Source organism: Giraffa tippelskirchi, chromosome 5 (assembly GCF_054371585.1).
Source record: "Giraffa tippelskirchi isolate mGirTip1 chromosome 5, T2T-mGirTip1v1.2.pri, whole genome shotgun sequence".
In the NCBI taxonomy this organism is placed as follows: domain Eukaryota; kingdom Metazoa; phylum Chordata; class Mammalia; order Artiodactyla; family Giraffidae; genus Giraffa; species Giraffa tippelskirchi.
In genome coordinates, this window is record NC_137279.1 from 172,299,471 (window position 1) to 172,327,078 (window position 27,608).

Here is a 27,608-nt window from a genome sequence, read left to right on the forward strand (position 1 = left end):
TCCTGGAGGAGTGTGTAGAGCTTTCCTTTGGGTTTTTCTCAGGTATCTCTTTCCTATTCAAGTATCTAGTCCTATGAGGCTCTCAGACTGATTTCTGAGAGGTCCCAATATAGGTTATAATCACCTAGGTAGATATTTCTGCTTTGCGTACAGAGGATAACCATAGAGGAAGGGACCAGGAAAAAGAAGGCTAATGGTCTTCTGCTCACCCCATGTGTAACAGATGAAATGGCAGAGTTCCACCATGGACCCCATACTCTCCTTGAAGTATAGCGAGCTATATAGGCCAGGGATCTGTTTTTCAAGCATCTTTTAATATTTTAGAATTACTTACATCTCCACCTATATTACTTCATTAACCTTCTAATTTTTCTAAATGGATGATACCACTCTAATGGCAGGAAGCAAAGAGGAACTAAAGAACTTCTTGATGAAGGTGAAAAAGGAGAGTGAAAATGCCGACTTTAAATATTAATCTGGCCGCATTACCTCATGGCAAATAGAATGGGAAAATGTGGAAGCAGTGACAGATTTCCTCTTCTTGGGCTCTAAAAACACTGTGGATGGTGACTGCAGCCATGAAATCAGATGATTGGTTCTTGGCAGGAAAGCTATGACAAATCTAAAAAGAGTGTTGACAAGCAGAGACATCACCCTGCTGACAAAAGTCCATATAGTCGAGGCTATGGTCTTCCCAGTGGTCATGTATGGTTGTGAGAGCCAGACCATAAAGAAGGCAGAGCGCCAAAGAATTGATGCCTTTGAACTGTGGTGCTGGAGAAGACTCCTGAGAGTCCTTTGGACAGCAAAGAGATCAAACTGATTTCCTAAAGGAAATCAGTCCTGAATATTCATTGCAAGGACTGATGCTGAAGCAGAAGCTGCAGTAATTTGGTCACCTGATGTGAATAGCCATCTCACTGGAAGTCCCTGGTGCTGGAAAGATTGAGGGCAGAAGGAGAAGAAGGTGTCAGAGGATGAGACGGCTGGATTGCATCATCGATGCAATGGACATGGACCTGAGAAAATTCCAGGAAATAGTAAGAGACAGGGAGGTCTGGCATGCTGCAGTCCATGGGGTCACAAAGAGTCAGTCACAACTGGGTGACTGAACAACAACAAAATTTCTCTAAAAGAACTGACAGCAAAATGCTTAAAAGAAAGAGGTCAGTTGCCTTATTTGGAGTGCATCAAGGAGGAAGGGTTCTGAGAGTCAGACAGCAATGCAGAGTGTGGATGGAGACAGCTAAAGGGAACAGAGGGCAGCCTTCGGCCTTGGGGCCTGCAGGAAAGGAGAAGGTCTTAAGGAGGCTTCCTGAGGACTCCGCAGTGAAAAGTCCAGCAGCTCCTATCACTGCAGCTCTCAAAGAGGGGAACAAAGATAAATCATGAGCTCCAGACCCAAAACAACCAAGTACTTCTTGAACATAAACTTAAGACTTCAAAAGTGGAGTGAAAGTCTCTCAGTTGTGTCCATCTCTTTGCGACCCAATGGACTATACAGTCCATGGAATTCTCCAGACCAGAACACTGGAGTGGGTAGCCTATCCTTTCTCCAGTGGCTCTTCCTGACCCAGGAATCAAACTGGGGTCTCCTGCATTGCAGACGGATTCCTTACCAACTGAGCTAAAAGGGACATTAAAATCCATCTATCCCAAATCAAACTCACTCATCCCAATCACCATATTTTGCCCTTTTGTGTTAAAAATGTTCTTCCCCTCAGCTACACCTCAAATAATATTCTCTCCATCCATCTGGTCAGTGGAATGCTGAAATCTGGGAGACATCCTGAAAGTCTTCAATTTCCCCAGTTTCGATCAATTCACCCTATCAATTCTACATGCTAAATAGATCTCAAATGTTCGCAATTATGCACTGTCTCCTCAGATACTACTTTAAGTTCTCATTGCCCTCTTCCTGATCTCATATATGTATCATTTATATTTTTATATTAACATATATCCATAAGTCTATGTGTTTACGCATAAATATAGTCACATAGATTTACTCATATGTGCGTATATCATCACTCACACATGCACATGTACAGATATGCATCATTAGGATATGCATGCATATGTAAGTGTATTTATATGTCCGTAAGCATATATTCCCAAATATGTGTAATAAAGAATAAATATATCCATATATTTGTGCACAAATGTGTGTGTTAAGTCATTTTTTGGTCGTGTCTGACTTTTTGTGACCACATGGACTGTAAGGCTCCTCTGTCCATAGGATTCTTCAGGCAGAATACGGGAGTGGGTAGCCATTTCCTTCTCCAGGGGATCTTTCCAACCCAGGGATTAAACCTATGTCTCCCACATTTCAGGCAGAGTCTTTACCATCTGAGTCACCAGGGAAGCACACGTGTATATGTTTATGCATATAGCTATGCATTATACTATCTAAATGTGTGTTTCCTATATTATATGAGATTTAAGTGTATATATATATGTGTGTGTATGTGTGTATATACACTTAAGTATGTATTATAGATATTTCTTAAAATGACAAACTTTGTAATTTTACCTTTGTTTCTCTCTACAGTTCATTTGCCATCATTTTCACATCATATCTCCCATTACGGCCACAGCAAACTACTTCAAGTTTTCTGAATTTACTGTTGCTCCCTTAGCCTAGAAAACCTGCTCAGCTCCTTTTTGTCACATGGCTAACTGTCCATTTTGTTTCAAGAATCTTCTCTGAACCTTTGTCACCTCACTGAAGCTTCCTCGATGCCTAATCTGAGTTTAGTGTCTCTTACTTGTGCTTCCACAGCTCCCTTCCTTTCCCCTCTGGGTGCAGGCACAGCATTCAGAATAAATGTCTTTATCATGGCCATTTTACTCAGCACGAATTACTGCGAACGTCTAAATCAGATCATGTGTTGCCTCCTTTCAGAGCGAGGCAGGTCATGTTAGTACTTGCAATGCTAGCACAGTGATGCCAGGTGCAGTCACTGAATGTGAACAAAGACTTCTACCCACAGAGGGAGGTAGCCAGGCTCCTCGGAATTTCCCCTGGAAAGGAACCTAAGGATCAGGCTGACAGCATCAGGTGCTGGGAGTGGGATGGGCACAGTGAGAAGGGACTTTGGTAGGTAGTTTGCCTGGTGCCGATCAGACTCCATACTGGGGGAAGCCCAGGTGACCCAGCAGGAGCTCTTTCTCTAAGGACAACGAAGGGCTGACTCAGGATCTCCAGGCTCAAGTAAGTGGAAGATTCAGGGACACAGTCCTCTCTTTGCAGATGGTTATCACTTCTTCCATCTCTTCTTCTTCCTTGTGCCTTTTGGGAAGTCTCTGGTCCCTGCATTTCTAGAGTCTTGACAGACCTATATTTGAAGACTATGAGATTTGGGGGTTCCAAAGGATGGGGTGAACTGAGAAGTCTCACTCACCTCTAGGGAAAATCTTTTTTCAGTTTTTAAAAGTCACCATAAATATTTCACCGTGAGGTATTTTTGTTTGTCTCTATTTTTCCTTAGTTGTATATGTGTGTGTGTTTGTGTGTGTGTGTGTGTGTGTGTGTGTGCCACAGCAAATGCTGGGCTCAACTGCTAGAGTCTGTTTGATCAGGAGCAAATAAAATATTATTCTTATGCATGTCATTTCTTAGTCATACAGCAGTAGTGTGAGCAATCCCCATTGCATAGTATTCTTTGCAACTAGGATTCCTCTTCTCTAATGTTACTAGTTAGGATGAAGAAAAATAAAGATAAACAGAAATACCTCACTGTGGAATATTTATGGTGACTTTTAAAAGCTGAAAAAAGAGTTTTGTTAGAGGTGACTATAAAAAAATTATATCTGCAGAATTATTGGCTTTCAAAATGTAACCTGAATGACCTTCATAAAAATATTTTTGCTCAGTCACCCTAAACAGGTAAGGAACATATTCAGAAACACTTGATTTAGCTTAAAAAAAATTACCAGAACAAGGGTGAATTTTACTGCTTCTATAATATAAGAAATTTTCCTGTGATCCCCCTGGCTTAACGATCTCTTTTTCTGTGATCTGATTCACTTTCCTGGAAGGTTAAACATGATTTGTGTTAGATTTTATAGTCTTTTGTTGTCCTATTTGCTTTTTGTTTGAACATTTAAAGATCTTTTTATGTTAGTAAGCTATTATATAACATAAAATTTACCATTTTAGTCATTTTTAAGTGCACATTCAGTGTGCATTTAAAGACTTGATTGTCTTGGCAATGATCTCCAGTCTGGCATATGGAGCAACAAGCTCTCCTGGCTGATCATTCAAATGTATTCAAGCCTGAGACAGTACTTTAGTGCACCTGGCTGAGGTGGTTTTACCTGCTAGACATTTAATCTGTTGCTTTAATATTCCATTTTTTCTTTTTACTAACCCTACTGTTTGTGGATTTTAGGGAAGGTGGAATCTCCGCTCAGTGTTATGGACTTTTGCCTAGTCTTGCACATCATGACATTTGAAACATGATCCCTGATCACTGTTCGTTCAATGAGGGTATCCTGCATGGTACTGTTTTCATAATGCCCTAATGGTGACCGCCTGGCTTGCACAGGGACAGAGGAAAACTTGGGTTAGGCCAAATACAGTGGCTGCACATACCAGGGCAAACTTAGAACCCTCATCTGAAGGGTCGGAGCCAATATAATCAATTTACCAATCTCTTACCAGTTGGAAAGTCTGCTGGAATACCCCAGACTCCTTTGGCAGTTGCCTTGGATATTATTTAGAACATACAGGATATAAAACTACTACATTAACAATGTCTCTGTATTTCAAGGGAAATCCACCATTTTTGACAATGTGCCATCCTACCTGACCACTCCTTCTGTGCTCCCAATCTGCTGTATCTACTGAAAGACCAGTTGCCAGGTCACATACCCAAGCTAGGGCAGCTAGCTTCTTGTTGCCAAGGGGTGTCAGCATATTATAAGCAGGGACATGGAAGATAGTGAGGACTACCTCAGGCTCTTGAAAGTAAATCCAAATATCTTTCTACCAATCCTGACCCCATGAGGGCTTATTCATGACCATTCACTCCTCAGCTTCTCATTGTCCAAGCCAATGGGGTTCATCCCTCAGAGCAATCCAATTGTCAGCGCAAAGGGCAAACAGCCCATGGTCATCATGAGTGATCACCAACCAAACTTCTTTGAATTCAGCCTACTGGCTTCTGTGGCTCATTTCTATTTCCAGACATCTGTATATCAGGCACAGAGCATAGCATTTTCACATTATTATAACCATTCACTGTCTGTTCATTTTGTCATAATCCCCTAGTACTTAACAAACCTTTTTTTTTTTTTTTTTTTTAGGACAAAGAAGATGACTATCACATTTGTGTGCTGAGTCAAAAGCCAAGTCATTATAGAACTGGCAAAAAGCTTTCATGATTGGCTAAGAAAGACCATTTCATTCTTCCCTTGCTTTTACTGGCCATATAGGTCCACAAATCTGTCTCTAATTGTGAGTCCTCCAGGAGCAGAAAATTCAGAGGGATTGTGCCAACTAAAGGGAAGAAAGTCAGATTCCTTTCTAAAATGGCCACTTGGTTTATCCCTCCAGACAGGCTAAATCTCTGTCTTTAGATTTTCCTTTGTAACTAAATGTAACTGACTGTGTCTCTGTTTAGAACAGAGGGACCTTTGAGATTAGGACCTATCTCCTAAACAGGCAGCCACTTTCCCGGCTTCCTTGGTGGCTCAAACAGTAAAGAATTCACTTGCATTTCAGGAGACCTGGGTTCAATCCCTGGGTCAGTGAGATCCCCTGGAGAAGGGAATGGCTACCCACTCCAGTATTCTTTCCTGGAAAATGCCATGGACAGAGAAGCCTGGTGGGCTGTAGTCCTTAGGTTCGCAAAGAGTCAGTCATGACTGAGGGACTAACACACTTTCCCTGGGGAAGTAGTTCACAACCAGAAGACAAATGACATCTAACCGGAGAGGAAGCAATCTTTTAATGGGAAAGAAGCCAGTGGCTGGACTTGGTGATTACAATGGCCATTCTTAAGAGCAAGGTTGCCAGATTTAGTAAATAAAAATTACAGGATGCCAAACGTTGTACTGAAAGTACGTATACTAAAGAGTTGTCACTGTTTTATTTGATATTAAAATATAACTGGGAGTCTTACATTTTATCTGGCGGCACTATTTGGCAGTCCATTACTGCAGAAAAAAAGATGTGGAGATACGTGATTTCTGCAACTTCTTGCTCCTGTTAACACTGTCTCTAAACTTGCCTCATTTCTTATCACAGGCGTAATGGAAACGATAGGACAATCTTTCTCTAAATACTTTATCGTCATGCTCCTCCTGCAGATGATAACACCAAGTTCAGGTATGAAGTTTTCTCCTACTCTTCTGAGCCACACCAATATCAAGTAGGTCAGGGAAAACAAGAACCAAACAAAAGGGACTATTGTTTCTAGGTTTAATATGTAGTTATGTTATGATGATGTGTACGATAAGATCCAGTTTATGGTTAGAAAAACTAAATATTTCTAATCAGCAAGTCTTCTTTATCATGTACCCAGATTTTTGTTAGGTTCCATGGAAAAAGGCAAATAAAGACCTAATACTTGCCCTTGAGAACCAATATTCATATTTAGGAGACAAATTTAAGTAATATTTATACCTTCAAGAAGTGGTCTAAGGCACAGATCCATACTGGAATCAATGCGAATTATTAGTAAAATAAGGATGCAATAGGCTGGTGGAAACTTGACAGGTGATGAAAATTCACATTTATAAAGGGATCTATGCAAAGCAGAAATAATAGTATATTTACAGATAAGTAATAGAAAGCCTGTATATTCTTTGATGCCTTTGAACTGTGGTGCTGAGAAGACTCCTGAAAGTCCCTTGGACATCAGGGAGATCAAACCAACCAATCATAAGGGAAATCAGTCCTGAATATTCGCTGGAAGGACTGATGCTGAAGCTGAAGCTCTAGAATTTTGATCATCTGATGCGAACAGATGACTCATTGAAAAAGTCCCTGATGCTGGAAAAGATTGAGGGCAGAAGGAGAAGAGGGTGTCAGAGGATGAGATGACTGGATGGCATCACCAGTGCAATGAACATGAACTTGGGCAAACTCCAGGAGATGGTGAGGGACAGGGAGGCCTGGCCTGCTGCAGTCAATGGAATCGCAAAGAGCTGGACACAACTGGGTGACTGAACACCACCACCACCAATAGAAAGCCTGAGGCATCAAGTGGAGTATAAGATTTAAACATTTCTAGAAAAAGCTGCTTATTAAGTGACAGAAATATAAGCAATGCACATTTAGGTGGGCTCCAGCCTTTGGCAAATAAAATAGTGCTGCTACCAATGTCTTCGTATATATGTTTTTGAGCATACCTGTGAGTACAAAGGTAGGAAATATTCCAGTGAATAGACCTGCTGGTCAAGGTTTTTATTATGCTATTGAATATGTCACTCTGAAATCGTTACTAGTCTACATTTCCACCAACAGGTAATATCACTATTTCAGATATTACAGGTATCAGAGCTTTTTATCTTTTCCAAACCTACAGATGAAAAATAAATTCTCAGAGTAATTGTATTTTACATTTTTGTTAATAAGTGAGACCGAATATCTTTCAGACAAAAATGGTATTTCGTTTTCTCTGAACTGCCTGCATAGGTCTTTACTCCACATCTTCTTCGTATTGTTGGTTTTCCCTCATTGCTGTTTAAGAACTCTTAAATATTGGGAGTTTTTTATCTGTTGTACCTATCCTACTTATTTATTACCAGTTCATAATTGTGTATTGACTTATTAATTATATTTTGAATATGCAGAGAGGTTTTTGCTTTGAATTTTCATTTTATTTTGTAAATTATGAGATTTCTGAAGTCCCCCTTTATCTTGTCCTACTCTCTATCCTCATTGACTTTTTAAATTTTACTACTCTATTTTCTAAAGCAGTTTTATCTTTACAGAAAAATTGTGTAGAAACCACATAGAGGGACTTCCCTGGTGGTCCAGTGGCTAGGACTCCATGCTCTCAATGAAGGGGACCCAGGTTTGATCCTTGGTCAGGGAACAAGAATCCATATGCTGCAACTAAGAGTGTGCATGCTACAACTAAGACCGGGCACAGCCAAAAATAAATAAATATTTGTTAAAAAGAAATTACATAGCATTTCCACAAAACCCTATTCTCCCTTCCTCTCCCTGCCCATCCAAAGTTTCCCGTACTACAAATATCTTATATAGTACAGTATCAATACATTTACTACAATTGATGAACCAATATTGATAATTATTAATATTATTAAATCAAGTTCACATTAGGGTTTGTGCTTCGTGTTATAAAGCTCTCTGGCTTTTAACAAATTATTATATAAATGAATGCAAGTGGCCTCTGCATCCTGGCCCTACATTGCTTACTTCTTTAAAGTAGGCTGAGTCCCTCTCACTCGAAAGCTTGCCAGTGTCAAACTCAAATTTTCACACATCCAATTGTTTTAAATATATAAAAAATGATCACACTTTTAACTATGTAAGGCCTTTCTGCTTTGTATGTCCCTTGGAATTGCACCCAACATCTGCTAGCCATAAGTAAGATAAGCCCTGTAGCTAGAGAGACCCCAAGCCACTGCTGTCCTGCAGAGCCCTTGGCTCTTCACTGTGCTGTGGAGTGACATTACTAGACACATAAAACTTCTCTCTGACTTGTCTCTCCCCTGGGAGTTCCCTTGCCCTTCTCCCCTTTTGCATGGTGTTCCCTGTGCCTCTAAATGGTCCCTCATACTGTGGGGACTGTCACCTATGCAAGTCTGTCAAACTGCTTCTCAAATACAGGTGCTACTGTCACCTTGTGGTCATATCTTTTTCATTGCTCAGCTCTTAAATCCTCAAATGTACTATCTTAATATATGCATAATGCCATGTGTCTACCATTACAGTATCACACAGAACCATTTTACCCCATATTAAAAATATCCTATGTTCCTTGTGTTCATCACTCCCTCCTGCTGAAGTCCTAGCAACCACTGCTGTTTTCACTGTTCCCATAGTTTTGCCTTTTTCCAAAATGTCGTATAGTTGGAATCATATAGTACATAGCCTTTCATAATGACCTCCTTACTTGGCAATATGCATTTAAGTTTCCTCCATGTATCTTCATGACTTGATGGCTCAGTTCTTTTACCACTGAATAATGTTACATTGTCTGGATGTAGCAGAGTTTGTTTATTCATTCACCTATTAAAGGTTATCTTGTTTGCTTCTAATTTGAAGGCAATTATGGATAAAAAATGCTAGAAACATTGATGTGAAAGTTTTTGTGTGGATGTAGTTTTCAACCCATTTGGGTTGCATACCTAGAAGGCTGATAGCTAGAATATATAGTGATTACATAATGAGCTTTGAAAGGAATTACCAAACTCTTCTGTTAAGTGGCTATACCATTTTGCATTTCTACTGACAATGAATGAGAGTTTCTTTTGCTCCACAACTTTGTCAGCATTTGATGTTGTCAGTGTTTGAATTTCAGTCATTTTAATAGATTTTTGGTAGTATCTGATTGCATTAATTTACAGTTACTAATGACACATGATATTGTTTCTTCTCATATGTTTGTTTCAGCTCAGTTCAGTTCAGTTCATTTGCTCAGTTGAGTTCGACTCTTTGCAACTCCATGGACTGCATGGACTGCAGCATGCCAGGCCTCCTTGTCCATCACCAACTCCTGGGGTTTACTCAAACTCACGTCCATTGAGTCGATGATGAGGTCCCACAATCTCATCGTCTGTCGTCCCCTTCTCCTCTCGCCTTCAATATTCCCCAGCATGAGGGTCTTTTCGAATGAGTCCATTCTTCACATCAGGTGGCCAAAGTATTAGCGTTTCAGCTTCAACATCAGTCCTTCCAATGAATATTCAGGACTGATTTCCTTTAGGATGGACTAGTTGGATCTCCTTGTCATCCAACGGACTCTCAAGAGTCTTCTCCAACACCACAGTTCAAAAACATCAATTCTTTGGCGCCCAGCTCTCTTCATAGTCCAACTCTCATGTCCATACATGACTACTGGAAAAACCATACCTTTGGCTAGACAAACCTTTGTTGACAAAGTAATGTCTCTGCTTTTTAATATACTGTCTAAGATGGTGATAACTTTTCTTCCAAGGAGTAAGCATCTTTTAATTCCATGGCTGCAATCACCATCAGCAGTGATTTTGGAGCCCAAAACAATAAAGTCTGACACCGTTTCCACTGTTTCCCCATCTATTTGCCATGATGTGATGGGACCAGACGCCATGATCTTAGTTTTCTGAACGTTGAGCTTCAAGCCAACTTTTTCACTCTCCTCTTTCACTTTCATCACGAGGCTCTTTAGTTCTTCTTCACTTTCTGCCATAAGGGTGGTGTCGTCTGCATATTTGAGGTTATTGATATTTCTCCCTGCAATCTTTATTCCAGTTTGTGCTTCCTCCAGCCCAGCGTTTCTCATGATGTACTCTGCATAGAAGTTAAATAAGCAGGGTGACAATATACACCCTTGATGTACTCCTTTTCCTATTTGGAACCAGTCTGTTGTTCCATGTCCAGTTCTAACTCTTGCTTCCTGACTTGCATACAGATTTCTCAAGAGGCAGGTCAGGTGACCTAGTATTCCCATCTCTTTTAGAATTTTCCACAGTTTGTGGTGATCCACACAGTCAAAGGCTTTGGCATAGTCAATAAAGCAGAAATAGATGTTTTTCTGAAACTCTCTTGCTTTTTCAATGATGCAACAGATGTTGGCAATTTGATCTCTGGTTTTTCTGCCTTTTCTAAATCCAGCTTGAACATCTAGAAGTTCACACTTCACATACTATTAAAGCCTGGCTTGGAGAATTTTGAGCATTACTTTGGTAACGTGTGAGATGAGTACAGTTGTGTGACAGTTTGAGCCTCCTTTGGCATTGCCTTTCTTTGAGATTGGAATGAAAACAGACCTTTTCCAGTCCTGTGGCCACTGCTGAGTTTTCCAAATTTGCTGGCATATTGAGTGCAGCACTTTCACAGCATCATCTTTAGTATTTGAAACAACTCCTTGGAAGGGAAGTTATGACCAACCTTGACAGCATATTAAAAAGCAGAGACATTACTTTGTAAACAAAGGTCCATCTAGTCAAGGCTATGGTTTTTCCAGTAGTCATGTATGGATGTGAGAGTTGGACTATAAAGAAAGCTGAGCGCCAAAGAATTGATGCTTTTGAACTGTGGTGTTGGAGAAGACTCTTGAGAGTCCCTTGGACTGAAAGGAAATCCAACCAGTCCGTTCTAAAGGAAATCAGTCCTGGGTGTTTATTGGAAGGACTGATGTTGAAGCTGAAACTCCAATACTTTGGCCACCTAATGCAAAGAGCTGACTCATTTGAAAAGACCCTGATGCTGGGAAAGACTGAGGGCAGGAGGAGAAAGGGACGACAGAAGATGAGATGGTTGGATGACATCACCGACTCAATGGACATGAGTTTGGGTAAACTTCGGAAGTTGGTGATGGACAGGGAGGCCTGGTGTGCTGTGGCTCATGGGGTCGCAAAGAGTCGTACACAACTGAGAGACTGAACTGAACTGGAATTCCATCACCTCCACTAGCTTCGTAGTGATGCTTCCTAAGGCCCACTTGACTTCACATTCCAGGATGTCTGGTTTTAGGTGAGTGATCATACCATCGTGATCATCTGGGTCGTGAAGATCTTTTTTGTACAGTTCTTCTGTGTATTCTTGCCACCTCTTCTTAATATCTTCTGCTTCTGTCAGGTCCGTACCATTTCTGTCCTTTATTGAACCCACCTTTGCATGAAATGTTCTGTTGGTATCTCTAATTTTCTTGATGAGATCTCTAGTCTTTCCCTTTCTATTGTTTTCCTCTGTTTCTTTGCACCGATCACTGAGGAAGGCTGGCTTATCTCTCCTTGCTATCCTTTGGAACTGTGCATTCAAATGGGTATATCTTTCCTTTCCTCCTTTGCTTTTTGCTTCTCTTTTTTTCACAGCTATTTGTAAGGCCTCCTCAGGCAGCCATTTTGCTTTTTTGCATTTCTTTTTTTGAGGGTTGATCTTGATCTCTATCTCCTGTACAAAGTCATGAACTTCCGTCCATAGTTCATCAGGCACTCTGTCTATCAGATCCAGTCCCTTGAATCTATTTCTCACTTCCACTGTATAATCGTAAGGAATTTGATTTCGGTCATACATGAATGGTTTAGTGGTTTTCCCTACTTTCTTCAATTTAAGTCTGAATTTGGCAATGAGGAGTTCTTGATCTGAGCCACAGTCTGCTCCTGGTCTTGTTTTTGCTGACTGTACAGAGCTTCTTCTTCTTTGGCTGCAAAGAATATAATCAATCTGATTTCGGTGTTGACCATCTGGTGATGTCCATGTGTAGAGTCTTCTCTTGTGTTGTGGGAAGAGGGTGTTTTCTATGACCAAAACTGGGCAAAACTCTGTTAGCCTTTGTCCTGCTTCATTCTGTACTCCAAGGCCAAATTTGCCTGTTACTCCAGGTGTTTCTTGACTTCCTGCTTTTGCATTCCAGTCCTCTATAATGAAAAGGACCTCTTTTTTGGGTGTTAGTTCTAGAAAGTCTTGTAGATCTTCATAAAACTGTTCAACTTCAGCTTCTTCAGCATTACTGGTCAGGGTATAGACTTGGATTACCGTGATATTGAATGGTTTGCCTTGGAAACGAACAGAGATCATTCTGTCATTTTTGAGATTGCATCCAAGTACTGCATTTCAGACTGTTTTGTTGACTATGATGGCTATTCCATTTCTTCTAAGAGATTCCTGCCCACAGTAGTAGATATAATGGTCATCTGAGTTAAATTCACCCATTCCAGTCCATTTTAGTTCCCTGATTCCTAAAATGTTGATGTTCATTCTTGCCATCTCCTGTTTGACCACTTCCAATTTGCCTTGATTCACCGACCTAACATTCTAGGTTCCTATACAATATTGCTCTTTACAGCATAGGACTTTGCTTCTATCACTAGTCACATCCACAACTGGGTGTTGTTTTTGCTTTGGTTCCATCTCTTCATTCTTTTTGGAGTTATTTCTCCACTAATCTCCAGTAGCATATTGGGCACCTACCAACCTAGGGAATTTATCTTTCAGTGTCCTATCTTTTTGCCTTTTCATACAGTTCATGGGGTTTTCAAGGCAAGAATACTGAAGTGGTTTGCAATTCCCTTCTCCAGTGGACCACATTTTGTCAGAACTCTCCACCATGACCCATCCATCTTGGGTGGCCCTACATGGCATGGCTCATAGTTTCATTTTGTTAGACAAAGCTGTGGTCCATGTGATCAGATTGGTTAGTTTTCTTTGACTGTGGTTTTCAGTCTGTCTGCCCTCTGACAGAGAAGGATAAGAGGCTTATGGAAGCTTCCTGATGGGATAGAACTAACATATGTTCCAGCAATCCCACTCCTGGATATATACCCAGAGAAAACCATAATTCAAAAAGATACATTCACCCAATGTTCATTGCAGCACTATTTACAATAGTCAAGACATAGAAACAAACTAAATAGCCATTGACAAATGAATGCATAAAGAAAATATGGTACATATATACAAGGGAACATTACTCAGCCATAAAAGTTGAAATAATGCCATTTGCAGCAACATAAATGGACCTGGAGATTGTTGTACTTAGTGGAGTAAGTCAGACATAAAGACAAATATCAAATGATGTTGCTTATATGTGGACTCTAAAAAATGGTAAAACTTATTTTTTAATCTAAAACTTATTTTCAAAACAGTCACAGATGTAGAAAACAAGCTTATGGTTACCAGGGAGGAAAGGATGTGGGGGATAAACTGGAAGATTGGGATTGACATAGGCACACTACTATATATGAAATAGGGGCTTCTCTGGTGGTTCAGGTGGTAAAGAATCCACCTGCAGTTCAGGAGACTCAGGTTCAATTTCTGGGTCAGAAAGATCTCCTGCAGAAGGAAATGGCAACCCATTCCAGTATTCTTGCTTGAGAAATCCCATGGACAGAGGCTAAAATCCATGGAGTCACAAGAGTCTGACACGATTAGTGATTAAACCACCACCTTGTGTATGAAATAGATAAATAGTAAGGACCTGTTGTATGGCACAGGGAACTCTTCTCAATACTGTGTCATTATTAAGGGCAAAGTATTAATACTCTGTCCTTTATTAAGTACCTAGCCTGGTGAACTTTTAGCTGGTCTCTGTTTTTCTATTTTCTTGAAATTTATGTCTTGATCCTATTCAAAGGGAAAATTTGGGAGTATCTAGAAAGATACTAAAAAAGTAAGGCGGTCCTATAGGTGGCATTTAGAGAGAATGTTAAGGGCCCCTTGATACCTAGAAAGCTAGGAACTCAGCAGGTACATATATGAATCACGTACATGGTGTGTCCTGGCTCATTCTCTCACCTTTTGGTTACTATCTCCCTTCCCAGAGCAGTTCACAGTGAATGGCATAGAGGGGCCAATCTTGGCTCCACTGGGTGGAAAAGTTGAGCTCAGTTGCCAGCTGTCCCCACCACAGAGTGCAGAACACATGGAGATACGCTGGTTCCGGAACCACTACAAAAAACCTGTTCACCTGTACAAGGATGGTAAAGACTTGTATGGAGAAACCATCTCTAATTATGTGGAGCGGACAGAGCTCCTCACAGATGCCATTAGAGAGGGTAAGGTGACCCTAAGAATCTTTAATGTGAATGCTGATGATAACGGGACATACCACTGTTTCTTCAAAGATGGTGATTTCTATGAGGAGGCCATCACAGAGGTAAAGGTCACAGGTAAGGATGGATCCCTCTGAGGCTTCTATGCATCCATGATTCTCAGTCCATCTGAGGCTGAGTATTAAGAAAATTCTCAGGATTTCTGACCATTTCATAGTCAGGGTTTAGTTAGCAAGTTCAGATTCATATAGTTAGTCTTTAAATGGGGAAAAGTGGAGGGTTAAGAATGCTAATTGTGTCTGTTCACACATTACCTTTATCAGCAAGAACTGTCTGTTTCCCATGTCCATATGCACTGTTAGATCTGTAAAGTATCAACAGAATCCTTTCAGGGTTTATTACTATTTTTTTCAATTATTTTTGGCAACACTTTAGTAAAACCTGACACTATAAGTCACCTAAATCTTTACAATTGTCTTTTTAATGATCATTCTTATTCCCATTTTTCCTTGGCTCAATTTACTGACTACTTAGTTCTAAATTGAACTAAGGAAAAGGAAAGGAGAAAAGGAAAGATATACCCATATGAATGCAGAGTTCCAAAGAATAGCAAGGAGAGATAAGAAAGCCTTTCTTAGTGATCAGTGCAAAGAAATAGAGGAAAACAGTAGAATGGGAAAGACTAGATATCTCTTCAAAAAAATTAGAGATAAAAAGGGAATATTTCATGTAAAGATGGGCTCAATAAACTACAGAAATGGTAGGGATCTAACAGAAGCAGAAGATATTAAGAAGAGGTGGCAAGAATACACAGAAGAACTGTACAAAAAAGATCTTCACAACCCAGATAATCACGATGGTGTGATCACTCACCTAGAGCCAGACATCCTGGAATGTGAAGTTAAGTGGGCCTTAGGAGGCATCACTACGAACAAAGCTAGTGGAAGTGATGGAATTCCAGTTGAGCTGTTTCAAATCCTAAAAGATGATGCTGTGAAAGTGCTGCACTCAACCTGCCAGCAAATTTGGAAAACTCAGCAGTGGCCACAGGACTGGAAAAGGCCAATTTTCATTCCAATCCCAAAGAAAGGCAATGCCAAATAATGCTCAAACTACTGCACAATTGCGCTCATCTCACACGCTAGTAAAGTAATGCTCAAAATTCTCCAAGCCAGGCTTCAGCAATACATGAACCGTGAACTTCCAGATGTTCGAGTTGGTTTTAGAAAAGGCAGAGGAACCAGAGATGAAATTGCCAATATCCACTGGATCATCAAAAAAGCAAGAGAGTTCCAGAAAAACATCTATTTCTGCTTTATTGACTATGCCAAAGCCTTGACTGTGTGGCTCACAATAAACTGTGGAAAATTCTTCAAGAGATGGGAATACAAGGCCACCTTACCTGCCTCTTGAGAAATATGTATGCAGGTCAGGAAGCAAGAGTTAGAACTGGACATGGAACAACAGACTGGTTCTAGATAGGAAAAGGAGTACATCAAGGTTGTATATTGTCACCCTGCTTATTTAACTTATATGCAGAGTACATCATGAGAAATGTTGGGTTACATGAAGCACAAGCTGGAATAAAGATTGCCGGGAGAAATATCAATAACCTCAGACATGCAGGTGACACCACCCTTATGGCAGAAAGTGAAGAAGAACTAAAGAGCCTCATGATGAAAGTGAAAGAGGAGAGTGAAAAAGTTGGCTTAAAGCTCAACGTTCAGAAAACTAAGATCATGGTGTCTTGTCCCATCACTTCATGGGAAGTAGATGGGGAAACAGTGGAAACAGTGGCTGACTTTATTTTTTTGGACTCCAAAATCACTGCAGATGCTGACTGCAGCCATGAAATTAAAAGACACTTACTCCTTAGAAGGAAAGTTGTGACCAACCTAGACAGCATATTAAAAAGCAGAGACATTACTTTGCCAACAAAGGGCCATCTAGTGAAGGCTATGGTTTTTCCAGTATTCATGTATGGATGTGAGAGTTCAACTATAAAGAAAGCTGAGTGCCGAAGAATTGATGCTTTTGAACTGTGGTGTTGGAGAAGACTCTTGAGAGTCCCTTGGACTGCAAGGAGATCCAACCAGTCCATCCTAAAGGAGATCAGTCCTGAGTGTTCATTGGAAGGACTGATGCTGAAGCTGAAACTCCAATACTTTGGCTACCTGATGGGAAGAACCGACTCATTTGGAAAGACCCTGATACTGGAAAATATTGAAGGCAGGAGGAAAAGGGGATGGCAGAGGATGAGATGGTTGGATGGTATCACCAACTCAATGGAGATGAGTTTGAGTAGATTCCAGGAGTTGGTGATCGAGAGGAAGGCTTGACGTGCTGTGGTCCATGGGGTCGTGAAGAGTCAGACACGAGTGAGTGACTGAACTGAACTGAACTAATTCTAAATCTAGTTCAAAAATCCTTATCCAAAATCTTCCATGTCCTCCAAAATTACCTCAGTCTTCAAGTTTTCTTAATAGCACAGGAATGGTGGGGAAATGGAAGACTCGAAGTTAATTGAAGGGGTTCCCAAATGTGAGAGCATAAGGGTAGGGTCCAAGGCCCATTCACACATAACATTTTCATTGGCTATTGTGACACTCATCTGTATTGCCTAGAACTAACCTATCTGATGTGATAGCCACTAGCCACATGTGGCTACTTCAATTTTTATTTAATAAAATTAAAAGTAAAAATTAAATAAAATTGAAAATTTAGTTCTTTAATCTCATTTATTACATTTTAGGTGCTAAAATCTCATGTAGCAAAACACTACTGATTGGACCACAGATATGTGGAATATTTCCATCACTGAAGAAATTTTAACAGACATTAAAATAACTTTAATGTAAAGTAAAATGGAGTAATTTTTTAAATCTCTGCCCATTCTTTGTTCACAGTTTAGGCAAGTCTTACATCCCCAGCAACATACTGAAATTTTTTAAAAACTTGTTTATTTTCTTTAAACCAGTACATAGTAATTTATTTGATAATATTGGGTTAGCCAAAAAGTTTGTTCTAGTTGGCCAAACGAACGTTTTGGCCAACCCAATAGTAATATGTTACCTATTTTATGCAAAGAGCACATAAATTAAAGTTTCAGTTAAAGCTGCAAACTGGACTTTATGCTATTTACTATTTAATAATAAATTATAGTAACTCATATGAGACTAATGATGAAAATATAAGAAAAATGTTACACTATAAATTCTATGAGGACTGAGATCTTGATTGTTTTTGTTCATCCATGACCAAATTCAGTCTCCTAGATTTAGAAAATAATCAATAAATATTTTTGAATTACTAAATGAATAGATCAAACAAATGCACTGTGCTGACTTCTTAGGACTAGGGTGTTTGTATATCGCAACCCTTCAGTCTGGCTTAGCCTGTTTTCCTTTTGATTAGCTCGTAGAAACAATCAGAACCTTACAGTGCTTAGCTGTCAGTATATCTACAGGCACAAGATTTAAAGTGGAAGGGGGCTTTCCTTCTCTCTCATATTTCCCCAACCCATCACCTAAATCTTGTTTTCCCCTTTCTTTCCAACAGCTACAAGCCTAGAAACCCAGATTCTGGTGCATCCTCCTAATACCAAAGGTCTTTTAGTGGAGTGTAATTCAGGAGGTTGGTTCCCACAGCCTCAAATGGAATGGAGAGACAGCAAAGAAGAGATCATCCCACCTTCCTCAAAATCCCATTCACAGGATACAGACAAATTGTTCAACATGAAGATGACCCTTCTCCTAATACAGAGCACCCATGGGAATGTCACCTGCTACCGTCGAAACCCTGTAACTGGTCAAGAGGAGAGGACAAGCATTGTCCTATCAAGTGAGATATGTGTGTTTGTTCTTCAGATGATGACCATTGTCATCAAATTTATAAATTAAATAGAAAAATAAATATACTCTCTTCACTTGGTTTTTAGGATACTATATTCTCTTGGCTTTGTTCACCCACTTGCTTGTTTTCTTCCTTATTCTCTTCTGCTACTTCGTCTTTTTCACTCTGACTTCTTGATAACACAAGTTTCCCAAAGCATAGTCTTTGAGACTTTTTTTTCCTCTATTGTGGGCTTCACTGGTAGCTCAGTTGGTAAAGATCTGCCTGCAATACAGGAGACACCAGTTCAATTCCTGGGTCAGGAAGATCTGCTGGAGAAGGGGTAGGCTACCCACTCCAATATTCTTGGGCTTCCCTTGTGGCTCAGCTGGTAAATAATCTGCCTGCAATGCAGGAGACCTGGGTCCAATCCCTGGGTTGGGAAGATCCCCTGGAGAAGGGAAAGGCTACCCACTCCAGTATTCTGTCCTGGAGAATTCCATGGACTGTATAGACCATGGGGGTAGCAAAGAGTTGGACATGACTGAGCAACTTTCACTTTCTTCTAGTGTGACTTAATTCCATCTCATGGTTTAACACGAAATCATAATAACTCCTCAAATGATATCTTTTATCCAGATCTCTCTCCCAAACCCTAGTCTCATCTTTAAACTCAACATCTCAATACTGACATCTAGTAAATATTGTGACTGAAACAGATCTATAATGAAACTCTTAATTACCTGTTAACTTTTGTGATTTACTGCCTTCCCAGTCACACTTCATATTTTTAGTTTCTTGGAAAAAAATCCTTGAAGTCATCCTTGACTCCCATTTTTCTCTATATTCTATATCACATGTGTCAAGAGATAATACTAGTTTTACTTATAAAATATATCCAGAGTCTCACCACTTCTTACCACCTTTGCTGCTGTCCAAGTCAGACACTATTGTCCATGGTCTGAATACTGGCAATAGCATCTAGAAAGTTCTCCCTACTTCTTCTCCTGTCCACAATAGTATATTCTCATCATATGGATATCAAGACCCATTTAAAATGTGAAACACATGTCATCCTTTGTTTAAAACCCTGCAATGATTCCCCAATTTATTCTAAGTAAAACCACCCACAACGCCCTGCACTACCTGTGCTCCTATTCCCTACCTGACCTATCCCTTAATGTTCTCTTGTGTCTCCTCTAGTCCAGTCACACAGACCTCTTTGCTGGTTCTCCAACTAAGACAGAACTGCTCCTGCTTTGGGGTCTTTGCTCCCGTTGTTCTCTCTTGCCAGAATGCTATAATTCCAATAAATTACCCATCTCCTTCAAGTCTATATTCGTCTCACCTTTGAAATAAAGACCACTTTGACAAACCAACTTGAAAAAAATGCAACTTGTACCACTTCCTCTACCTGGGATTTCCTATCACCTTACCCACTTTTCATTTTTCTTTTTTATATAGTAGTATCACCTTTTAACCTACTATATAGATTATTTATTATGTTTTTTTGTCACTTATCTATCTCCTTTTCTAAAACAGAGGTAGAGATCTTGGTTGTATTTGATATACCCCAGCTTCTTCAAATATTTCATGGCACATAGTTGATAAGCAAAAAATAATAGATACTTGAAGGATTGAAATAAAACAAAATGAGTGCCTTGGAAACTGCTAAGTAACTGTACATGTATTTGTATATGTCTATGAAATTAATATTGGAGCCAAATACTGAGAGGGGTAATCTCAATTCAAGAGAATTGAGATTGAATAATTGAATAATCCCAATTCAAGATTATTATAATAGGAATAAGTCCCCAACAGGTTAAGCAATTTACTACTTTTAGAATACTTTTGCGTTTATTTCTCTGGGGAGAAAAATACCAGATTCCCAGTGAAATGACAGCTATTTCTGTACAGTATGTGCAAATCAGCAAACAAAAGCAGATACTTGTTCATGTAAATAGGAGAGGAGGAAAGTTTACATAATCTCTAAATGTATTCAAGAAGAATAATGCCAGCCCCAGGAACACATTGGAGAACTCAGGACTACCATACACTCGTTGCTTAAACAAAAGGACTAAAGGACTGAGTTGGTCTGAGGCTTAGCGGGAAGAAACCAGCCCTACCTCAAGGGGAACATGAGATAGAATGGATGGGAAGAATTGGAATGAGCAGTCTTCACTCACCTTTGCTCCAGTCTCAAACTAAATCACGTTTGGCTTAGTCCCATTTCAGACTCTTGGTCGCTTTTCCCTCACCCAATTATATAACTGCCTCCCCAAACTAGCTTAGGTCTAATGTCTCAGCATTGTGGGGTCTTGAGTGCTTTGGATGAATCTATTTCAGATAAATTGTTTCTATGGAATACAGTTTGGAAGCTGACTCTGGGCTTAATTCTGGCTCTACTGCTGACCTTTATCATGGTACCCAGTGTTGCTCTACATCGCAGATTGCAAAGTAAGTGGGCTTGAAGGGTGGGAGATGTAAAGGGGGGAGGGGGAGCTAAAGCTGCATGACCCTTGATTTCCAAGCCTGCGTGCCTCAGAAAGTTCTGAATTCTTAGGTCGTTACTAAATGTATGCTCTTCACCATTCCTCGACCTTCTGACAATGCTGCGTGTCTGAAAGCCTGAGCTTTCTTGCACCTCAATCAAATTCAAAGTTTTTTTTTTTCCTACGGTGATAGCTTTCCCAACAGATTGGGAGAGCTTTTAAATATTTAGCACTTAGCACTTAACACAGTTTACACGTATCTCTCACTTGACTGCTTAAATGGTACAATGACTCCATCGGGGCAGGAAATAAAGTCCTGATTGCACAGGGCAGAAACAGCTGCATAGAGGTCACTTAAATAGTACACAGCATCAGCACAACAGAGCATACAGGGAGAGTTACACCAGGTAGCTTACCTTTCCCAAGGAGAAAGTTTTCATCCATCTTAACCAAGCTGCTTTGGGGGAAATGGACTTGGATGATTTAGGGGGAAATTTTAAGACACACACAAAAAAGCTGTTCATTACTTGAAGGTGTACTCAGTTTTAAAACCTTCAAATTCAACATGTCCATTACCATATGTAAAATAGATGACCAGTGCAAGTTTGATGCATGAAGCAGGGCATCCAAAGCCAGTGCTCTGGGACAACCCAGAGGGATAGGGTGGGAAGGGAGGTGGGAAGGGGGTTCAGGATGGGGGGGGACACATGTATACCTGTGGCCCATTCATGTTGATGTATGGCAAAAACCATCACAATATATTGTAATTATCCTCCAATTAAAATAAATGAATAAATTAAACTTTCAAATTCACAGATCCTTTCTGGTATAGCTCTATCTTTCAAGACCACATTCTTCTGAGGTCTCTTTCTAGCTGAAAACCTGGACTTCCACAAAGCCTCTCTCTTTAGTAGCTCAGTGTTCTGCATGTTCTCTAGGAGCACAGAAAAGAGGAGCCAGAAACAGTTCACAATCTTCACTATGTTCAAGAGCCTGTACTGAATACTGTCCTCCTGTTACCCGACACACAGGTGAGCAGAACTCCTCCCAGGTCCCTTGGTATATGCTTCTGTGTCCTATAGAGGTACTTCTCTTTATGGATGGATGCCACATTTTTGATGTTGATGGGGAGACAAAAATGAGAGTCATCTATGCTACCATGATGCTCATGAATCTTTGTATCCCAGGTTTTAAACATTAAGTTAGACCGTGCATGTGTGTCTGCTAAGTTGCTTCAGTCATGTCCACCTCTTTGTGACCCTATGGACTGTAGCTCACCAGTCTTATCTGTCCATGGGATTCTCCAGGCAAGAATACTGGAGTGGGTTGCCTTGCCCTCCTCCAGGGGATCTTCCCAATCCAGGGATCGAACCCATATCTCCTGCACTGACAGGCAGATTCTTTACTCAGTGAACCATCTGGGAAGCCCTAGACTATGCATAATACTCCACAATGGAGGAATGAGCATCACTTGTGTTGTTAAGCCCCCATGTAATAGAATATTTTCTTGGGAAGACTAGATAGCCAAATGACACCACAATGATGTGTGCTAAATAAGATTTTAAGCAGTATGCTAACAACTCTTTCATGAGATTCTTACTTTCAGAGCTCTTATGGTCTCTTAGACAGTTCAGAGGTCTCCAGACCTATCCTACTCTGGCCTATTTTGAATCTAGATATAGTAAGGACTAGTGCATAGCTCTGTCTCACTCTCCCTAATGTGGCACACTGATTGATGGGCTAGAGGAAGAAAAAGACAAATGAGTTACTTTCCTCTGGGTCTGTTTAGCCTCAGCCCCAAACCACTCCCATCCTAGAAACAGCTCTGCTTTTGTCCCAGTGACCAAGAGCTTTAGACCCAAGCCTTTAGATACTTGGGATCCACTAGTCCTAAGCCTTAGCCCTATATTTCCTGCACCCCCACTCTTAGTCTTATTCTAAATAAATACAGAGGGATGGCATTAAACTATAAATCTTGCTTTTCTGGTGCATTTCCCCCAATCCGAAGTATCTCCACGCCAATAACTGATGGTGATCTCCCTCTATTTTTTTTTTTTCAGGTTGCTCCTGCAATGCAAAACCTCCTTGGTTAGTGGGCATACTAATAGTCGTGACTTCATTCAGTATGATTGTCTCCCTCATTCTCTATTTGCATTACAAAAAAAGAGGTATGTGGGACCAAAAAGATGAGAACTTTGTGAGAATATCTCCGAGTGCTCAGTATCTGGTAAAACATTTAGCCAAAGAAGAGTGACAATGCTGTTTATCTGAAAGCTTGGGTTTCTTCTTATATCTCAAATGTTTGTTTGAATTCCATGAACAATAAATATTTGGACCTCATGTCACTGGATTTGGATTCCAGCCTCCAGAATTTTGTAGGTTTAATGATACAAACTGCTGATGCCTCTTCTCCCTAGCAAAAGAAAATACTTCCTTCAGTAAAATAGCTATATTTTGCCAAAGATCCAGCCAATTCTTCCTGTACTTTGAGCTTAAAGGAGATAATAATTCAGTATATCTTAAACTTTGGGGGTTATAGATTACTTTAAGAGACTGATACAAAGAAAAAAAGTCTTCTTCTCAAAATGATTTATATGTCCACAGATATTTTGCTTAAGTTTATGATCTGTTTTCAGGTTTCCCTAGTGGCTCAGATGGTAAAGAATCTGCCTGCAATGCAGGAAACCTGGGTTTGATCCCTGGGTCAGGAAGATTCCCTGGAGAAGGGAATGGCTGCCCACTCCAGTATTCTTCCCTGTTGAATTCCATGGACAGAGGAGCCTGGCAGGCTATAGTCCATGGGGTCGCCAAGAGCCAGACCCTACTGAGCAACTAACACTACTACTACTCATGGTCTGTATGGACAACTGAAACTGATCCTTCTCTTTGACTCTCTTTGCAGGTGAAGTTGAAAGGGAATTGTGAAAGTTTGGGGATAGCTGAACCCAGCATATTTTAAAATGGGTCCTCAGCTCTATCTTTGAGGTCCCCATGCACAAAGTGGGGCTGAACTATTCAGAGGATTTTATTTATTAATTTTCTCCTATGCAATAAAGACAAAATAGTCTTAAACAAGACTAGACTGAAACTGCTTTTATATTTCACTTTAAGAAAAGCCATACCTGAATCTTGCTTTGCATGTTAGCAAACTAAATAATCTCTCCATTTGTGCTGGAGGAAAGGAGCAAGATACTATGATAATAGATGCTGCTACTGCTGCTGCTAAGTCGCTTCAGTCGTGTCCGACTCTGTGCGACCCCACAGACGGAAGCCCACCAGGCTCCACCGTCCCTGGGATTCTTCAGGCAAGAATACTGGAGTGGGTTGCCATTTCCTTCTCCAGTGCATGAAAGGGAAAAGTGAAAGTGAAGTCGCTCAGTCGTGTCCGACTCTTAGCGACCCCATGGACTGTAGCCTACCAGGCTCCTCCGTCCATGGGATTTTCCAGGCAAGAGTACTGGAGTGGGGTGCCATTGCCTTCTCCGATGATAATAGATAGTACATATTAAATATTTATTATGTGCTGTATGGATTTTATAATATTAATACACTTACTCTTCAGTGAACTAGATTTTATTTGTGATAAAATCTGGAACACAAAGAAGTTGAATAACTATTCGCACAGCTAAGTGATGGCAAAGCCCGGACCCCAGTCAGGCACTTAGACCTCTGTTTCAATAACTGTAGTGTACTGTTTCTCTATGGAAAGACTAAAAATAAAATTAAAAAGAAAGAGATATTTAGTCAGCAGCCTTGTGAAAAGGAATTGATCATTACAGGGAAATATTGCCTGGGTACTTAGTGATTTATGAGGCTTCTGTTGGATATAACCGTAAACCCCAAGAATAGGTTGCAGGTCACTGTCATTGTCGAAGCAGACCTGGAATCCTTAAGAGTGAATCTGAGAATTAAAATTTTATTTTTGCTTACTCTAACTTGAAGACCTAAAACTGAGTCACTGATCACAGAGGCCTCTACCCATAGTGCTCACAACTCCTGGTAATTAGGCAAGTAACACCCATCCACTAATCTCTTTTCTAATTGCTACTGAACTTTCTTCTCCTTACTTAAAATGGATTTTCCCCCATGGATATTGCTTCCTCTATAATTATCTCATTTAGCAGCCTCTCTCCTTATTTAGGCTACTTTCTGTTTGTCATGACTTTCTGAACTGATTTTCCTTCTTGATGTTTATCAATTCAGAAAGCACTTGTCAATTCATTTAACAAATACAAATTTCCAGGAAATTCCACAAACATTGTGTATTTTAATTCTTAACATCTTTATGCAGTGTTTATTATTATGTTCACTTGGGAGCTGCAGATACAGCAGAATGTAAAATTTGATAAACTTACATCAGTTGACCCAGCAAATAATAAAATTATTACTGGGATTCAAATCATGTGTCCCTTATTCTGAATATTTTACAATAAGTCAGATTGCCTTTCTAAATGCAGGTAAATGTTTCTTCACAAGAAAGAGACAGCATTTGAGTCTCCAACAGACATATTCTGCTCTTCCTGCTTTCTGTGGAGGTCATGCACAGAGAAACCTGCAAGAGATGTATACCATTTATTTCCAAAAATCAGTGCCAGACTAGAGTCAGGCTTTCTTGGCTATACTACTAATTGTGTGAACTTGAGGAACTTATTTAAAGTCTCTGAACTGTAGTTTCTTCATCCTTAAAATATTGATGATAATGCCTATTTCATAAGGTTATTTTAGGTTAAATTAGTCAATATATTGAAGTCATTTAGTCTGGGTTCACACATAGTGCAAACCACACTAATATTTGATACTATTATTACTATCATTATTATTAGCATTATCTATGGATTCTGTCACAATTCCCTGTCTGGTGTCTCAGCTGGTGGGAAGATTGGGCTACATGTGTTTGCCATCATCGTTTTTCCCTTTTCTCCTAAGCTCTTTCTTCACTCACACCCCACCATGACCTTAACTTTCCTTCTAAGCATGGACATCCCTAGCCATGTAGGAAGGAAAGAAAATTAAAAAGTCAGCATAGGTTTAAACACAGACACACACACACAATCTTCTGATACTCTTAGCATCCTAGAGCTATTTTATTACCAAGCTTTTCTTTCAATTTTATTTTAAATTTTGTTCTACCCATTAGGAGAAGAGCTTTGAAGCTCTCCTTAACGTTAATCTGAGAAAAATAGAGGTGTGTGACCAAGAGAGAGACTTGTAGACTCTTCACTCTCTGATCATTTTGCACATGCTCCCAGGGCAATTTTTCTATTTTTAAAAAATTCAAGCTATCATCCTTATAAAAGGGATCTCCAATCTAGTTAAGGGCTGAGAATTTATATCAAATTATAGGGTAAAGTAGATATTTATTAGGGAAATAGTTTGCTCTCCATTTGTACAGTCTACGACCATATGGAATATATTGTGAGGGCAACAATTTTGGTGACTTTTGAGTTTTCTCTTCTCCAAGAAGAATATTGTCAGTTATTTCAACCATTATTTCAAGGACATGAATGTAAGACTCCTGACTCCTGTTTCCCCATCCTGTCTGTCTTGGTTGTCCTTCTGTACAAGATAGTATGAATCAGTGAACAATCATGTCAGCTAAACAAACTAGAGTTAATATAGGAAAGTAATTTTTAATAGGCATAGCTGACCAGTAATGAAACAGATACCCTAACTGTTGGTAATGGTGCTCCCATCACAAGACATATTAATCAGTATTATGAGGAGGGGATATTCTCCACTTTTATAATCACCCAGAAAACATACTTTACAGAAGACGTCTGCTACAGATATGAGGATAACTTTTGAGAATTATAATATCTTTTTCATCTCAGAGATTCTGCTCATTCCAGATTATTCTATTTCACCATATTTCTCAAGAGGTCTAGAGTTCTTGAGGGCCTGCAGCACTTCATGAAGTAGACAAAGGTATAATGTGTCTATCCATCCTTCAGACTCTGGCCAACCAGAGCAAGTGTCATGATGCTTGCTTGGGTGGAGGAAACAGTATCTGCCTCTTCACAGCCGTCTTCCACACTTAGCCCAAATTTGCTCATCTCCAGGATCGTCTACACAACCCAGCCTACTTCTCCTTCACCCTCATACAAGCCCAGAAGAATGGAGCAACAAGAATGTGAAAAGCAAACCTATTGTTAGTCTGTAACCCAGTCCTCCTTTCCCTGCTGTGACTCTTCTAATGCTTGCATCTCTCTACAGTCCCTGTTTCAGATCCACATTTCGAGTTGGATGTCATGTGGCTGGAGGATATAACTGTGATCCTGTGTGTTCTGATGGTCTTCATCACCGTGATCATGTCCTCTGTTTACTTTACACTCAGAGGTAAAAGGAATGGGAAGGGTGGTAACTCAGAAGACATCGTTCTTCTAACTGATCTCCAGATACAGTCTCCGATTGCAGCTTCTTGAGGCTCCTTGGGTTTCTACAAAAGTGACCTTTCCAGTCCTTGCGCATTAATAGCTGGGGGAAAAACAAAGACCTGAGCATTTTCTTTTGATCTGTTAATGTACAAAGCTCTCAGTGAATTTGATGTAAGAATAATACATTAGAGATTTTCTTGCCAGAATTTATACTTTTCTAACATGATGTCTTTGG

The 27,608-nt window shown here is 40.0% G+C and overlaps 1 protein-coding gene across 1 annotated transcript; it reads left to right on the top strand.

The window, feature by feature from the left end:
- Positions 1 to 5,316: 5,316 nt before the first annotated feature.
- On the top strand, positions 5,317 to 27,421 carry LOC145505294 (putative selection and upkeep of intraepithelial T-cells protein 1 homolog). The gene is made up of 6 exons (XM_081487020.1): positions 5,317 to 6,334; positions 14,446 to 14,793; positions 18,235 to 18,516; positions 20,854 to 20,964; positions 23,060 to 23,167; positions 27,213 to 27,421. The coding sequence occupies exons 1-6, from the start codon at positions 6,259 to 6,261 to the stop codon at positions 27,419 to 27,421; spliced, it is 1,134 nt and encodes a 377-aa protein (XP_081343146.1). The 5' UTR covers positions 5,317 to 6,258.
- The last annotated feature ends 187 nt before the right edge of the window (positions 27,422 to 27,608 follow it).

Coding starts and splice junctions, on each gene's coding strand:
- LOC145505294 (XM_081487020.1), top strand. CDS start 6,259: ATGGAAACGATAGGACAATCTTTCTCTAAATACTTTATCGTCATGCTC. Junction 14,794..18,234: donor CACAGAGGTAAAGGTCACAG/GTAAGGATGGAT, acceptor TCTTTCCAACAG/CTACAAGCCTAGAAACCCAG. Junction 18,517..20,853: donor GACAAGCATTGTCCTATCAA/GTGAGATATGTG, acceptor AATCTATTTCAG/ATAAATTGTTTCTATGGAAT.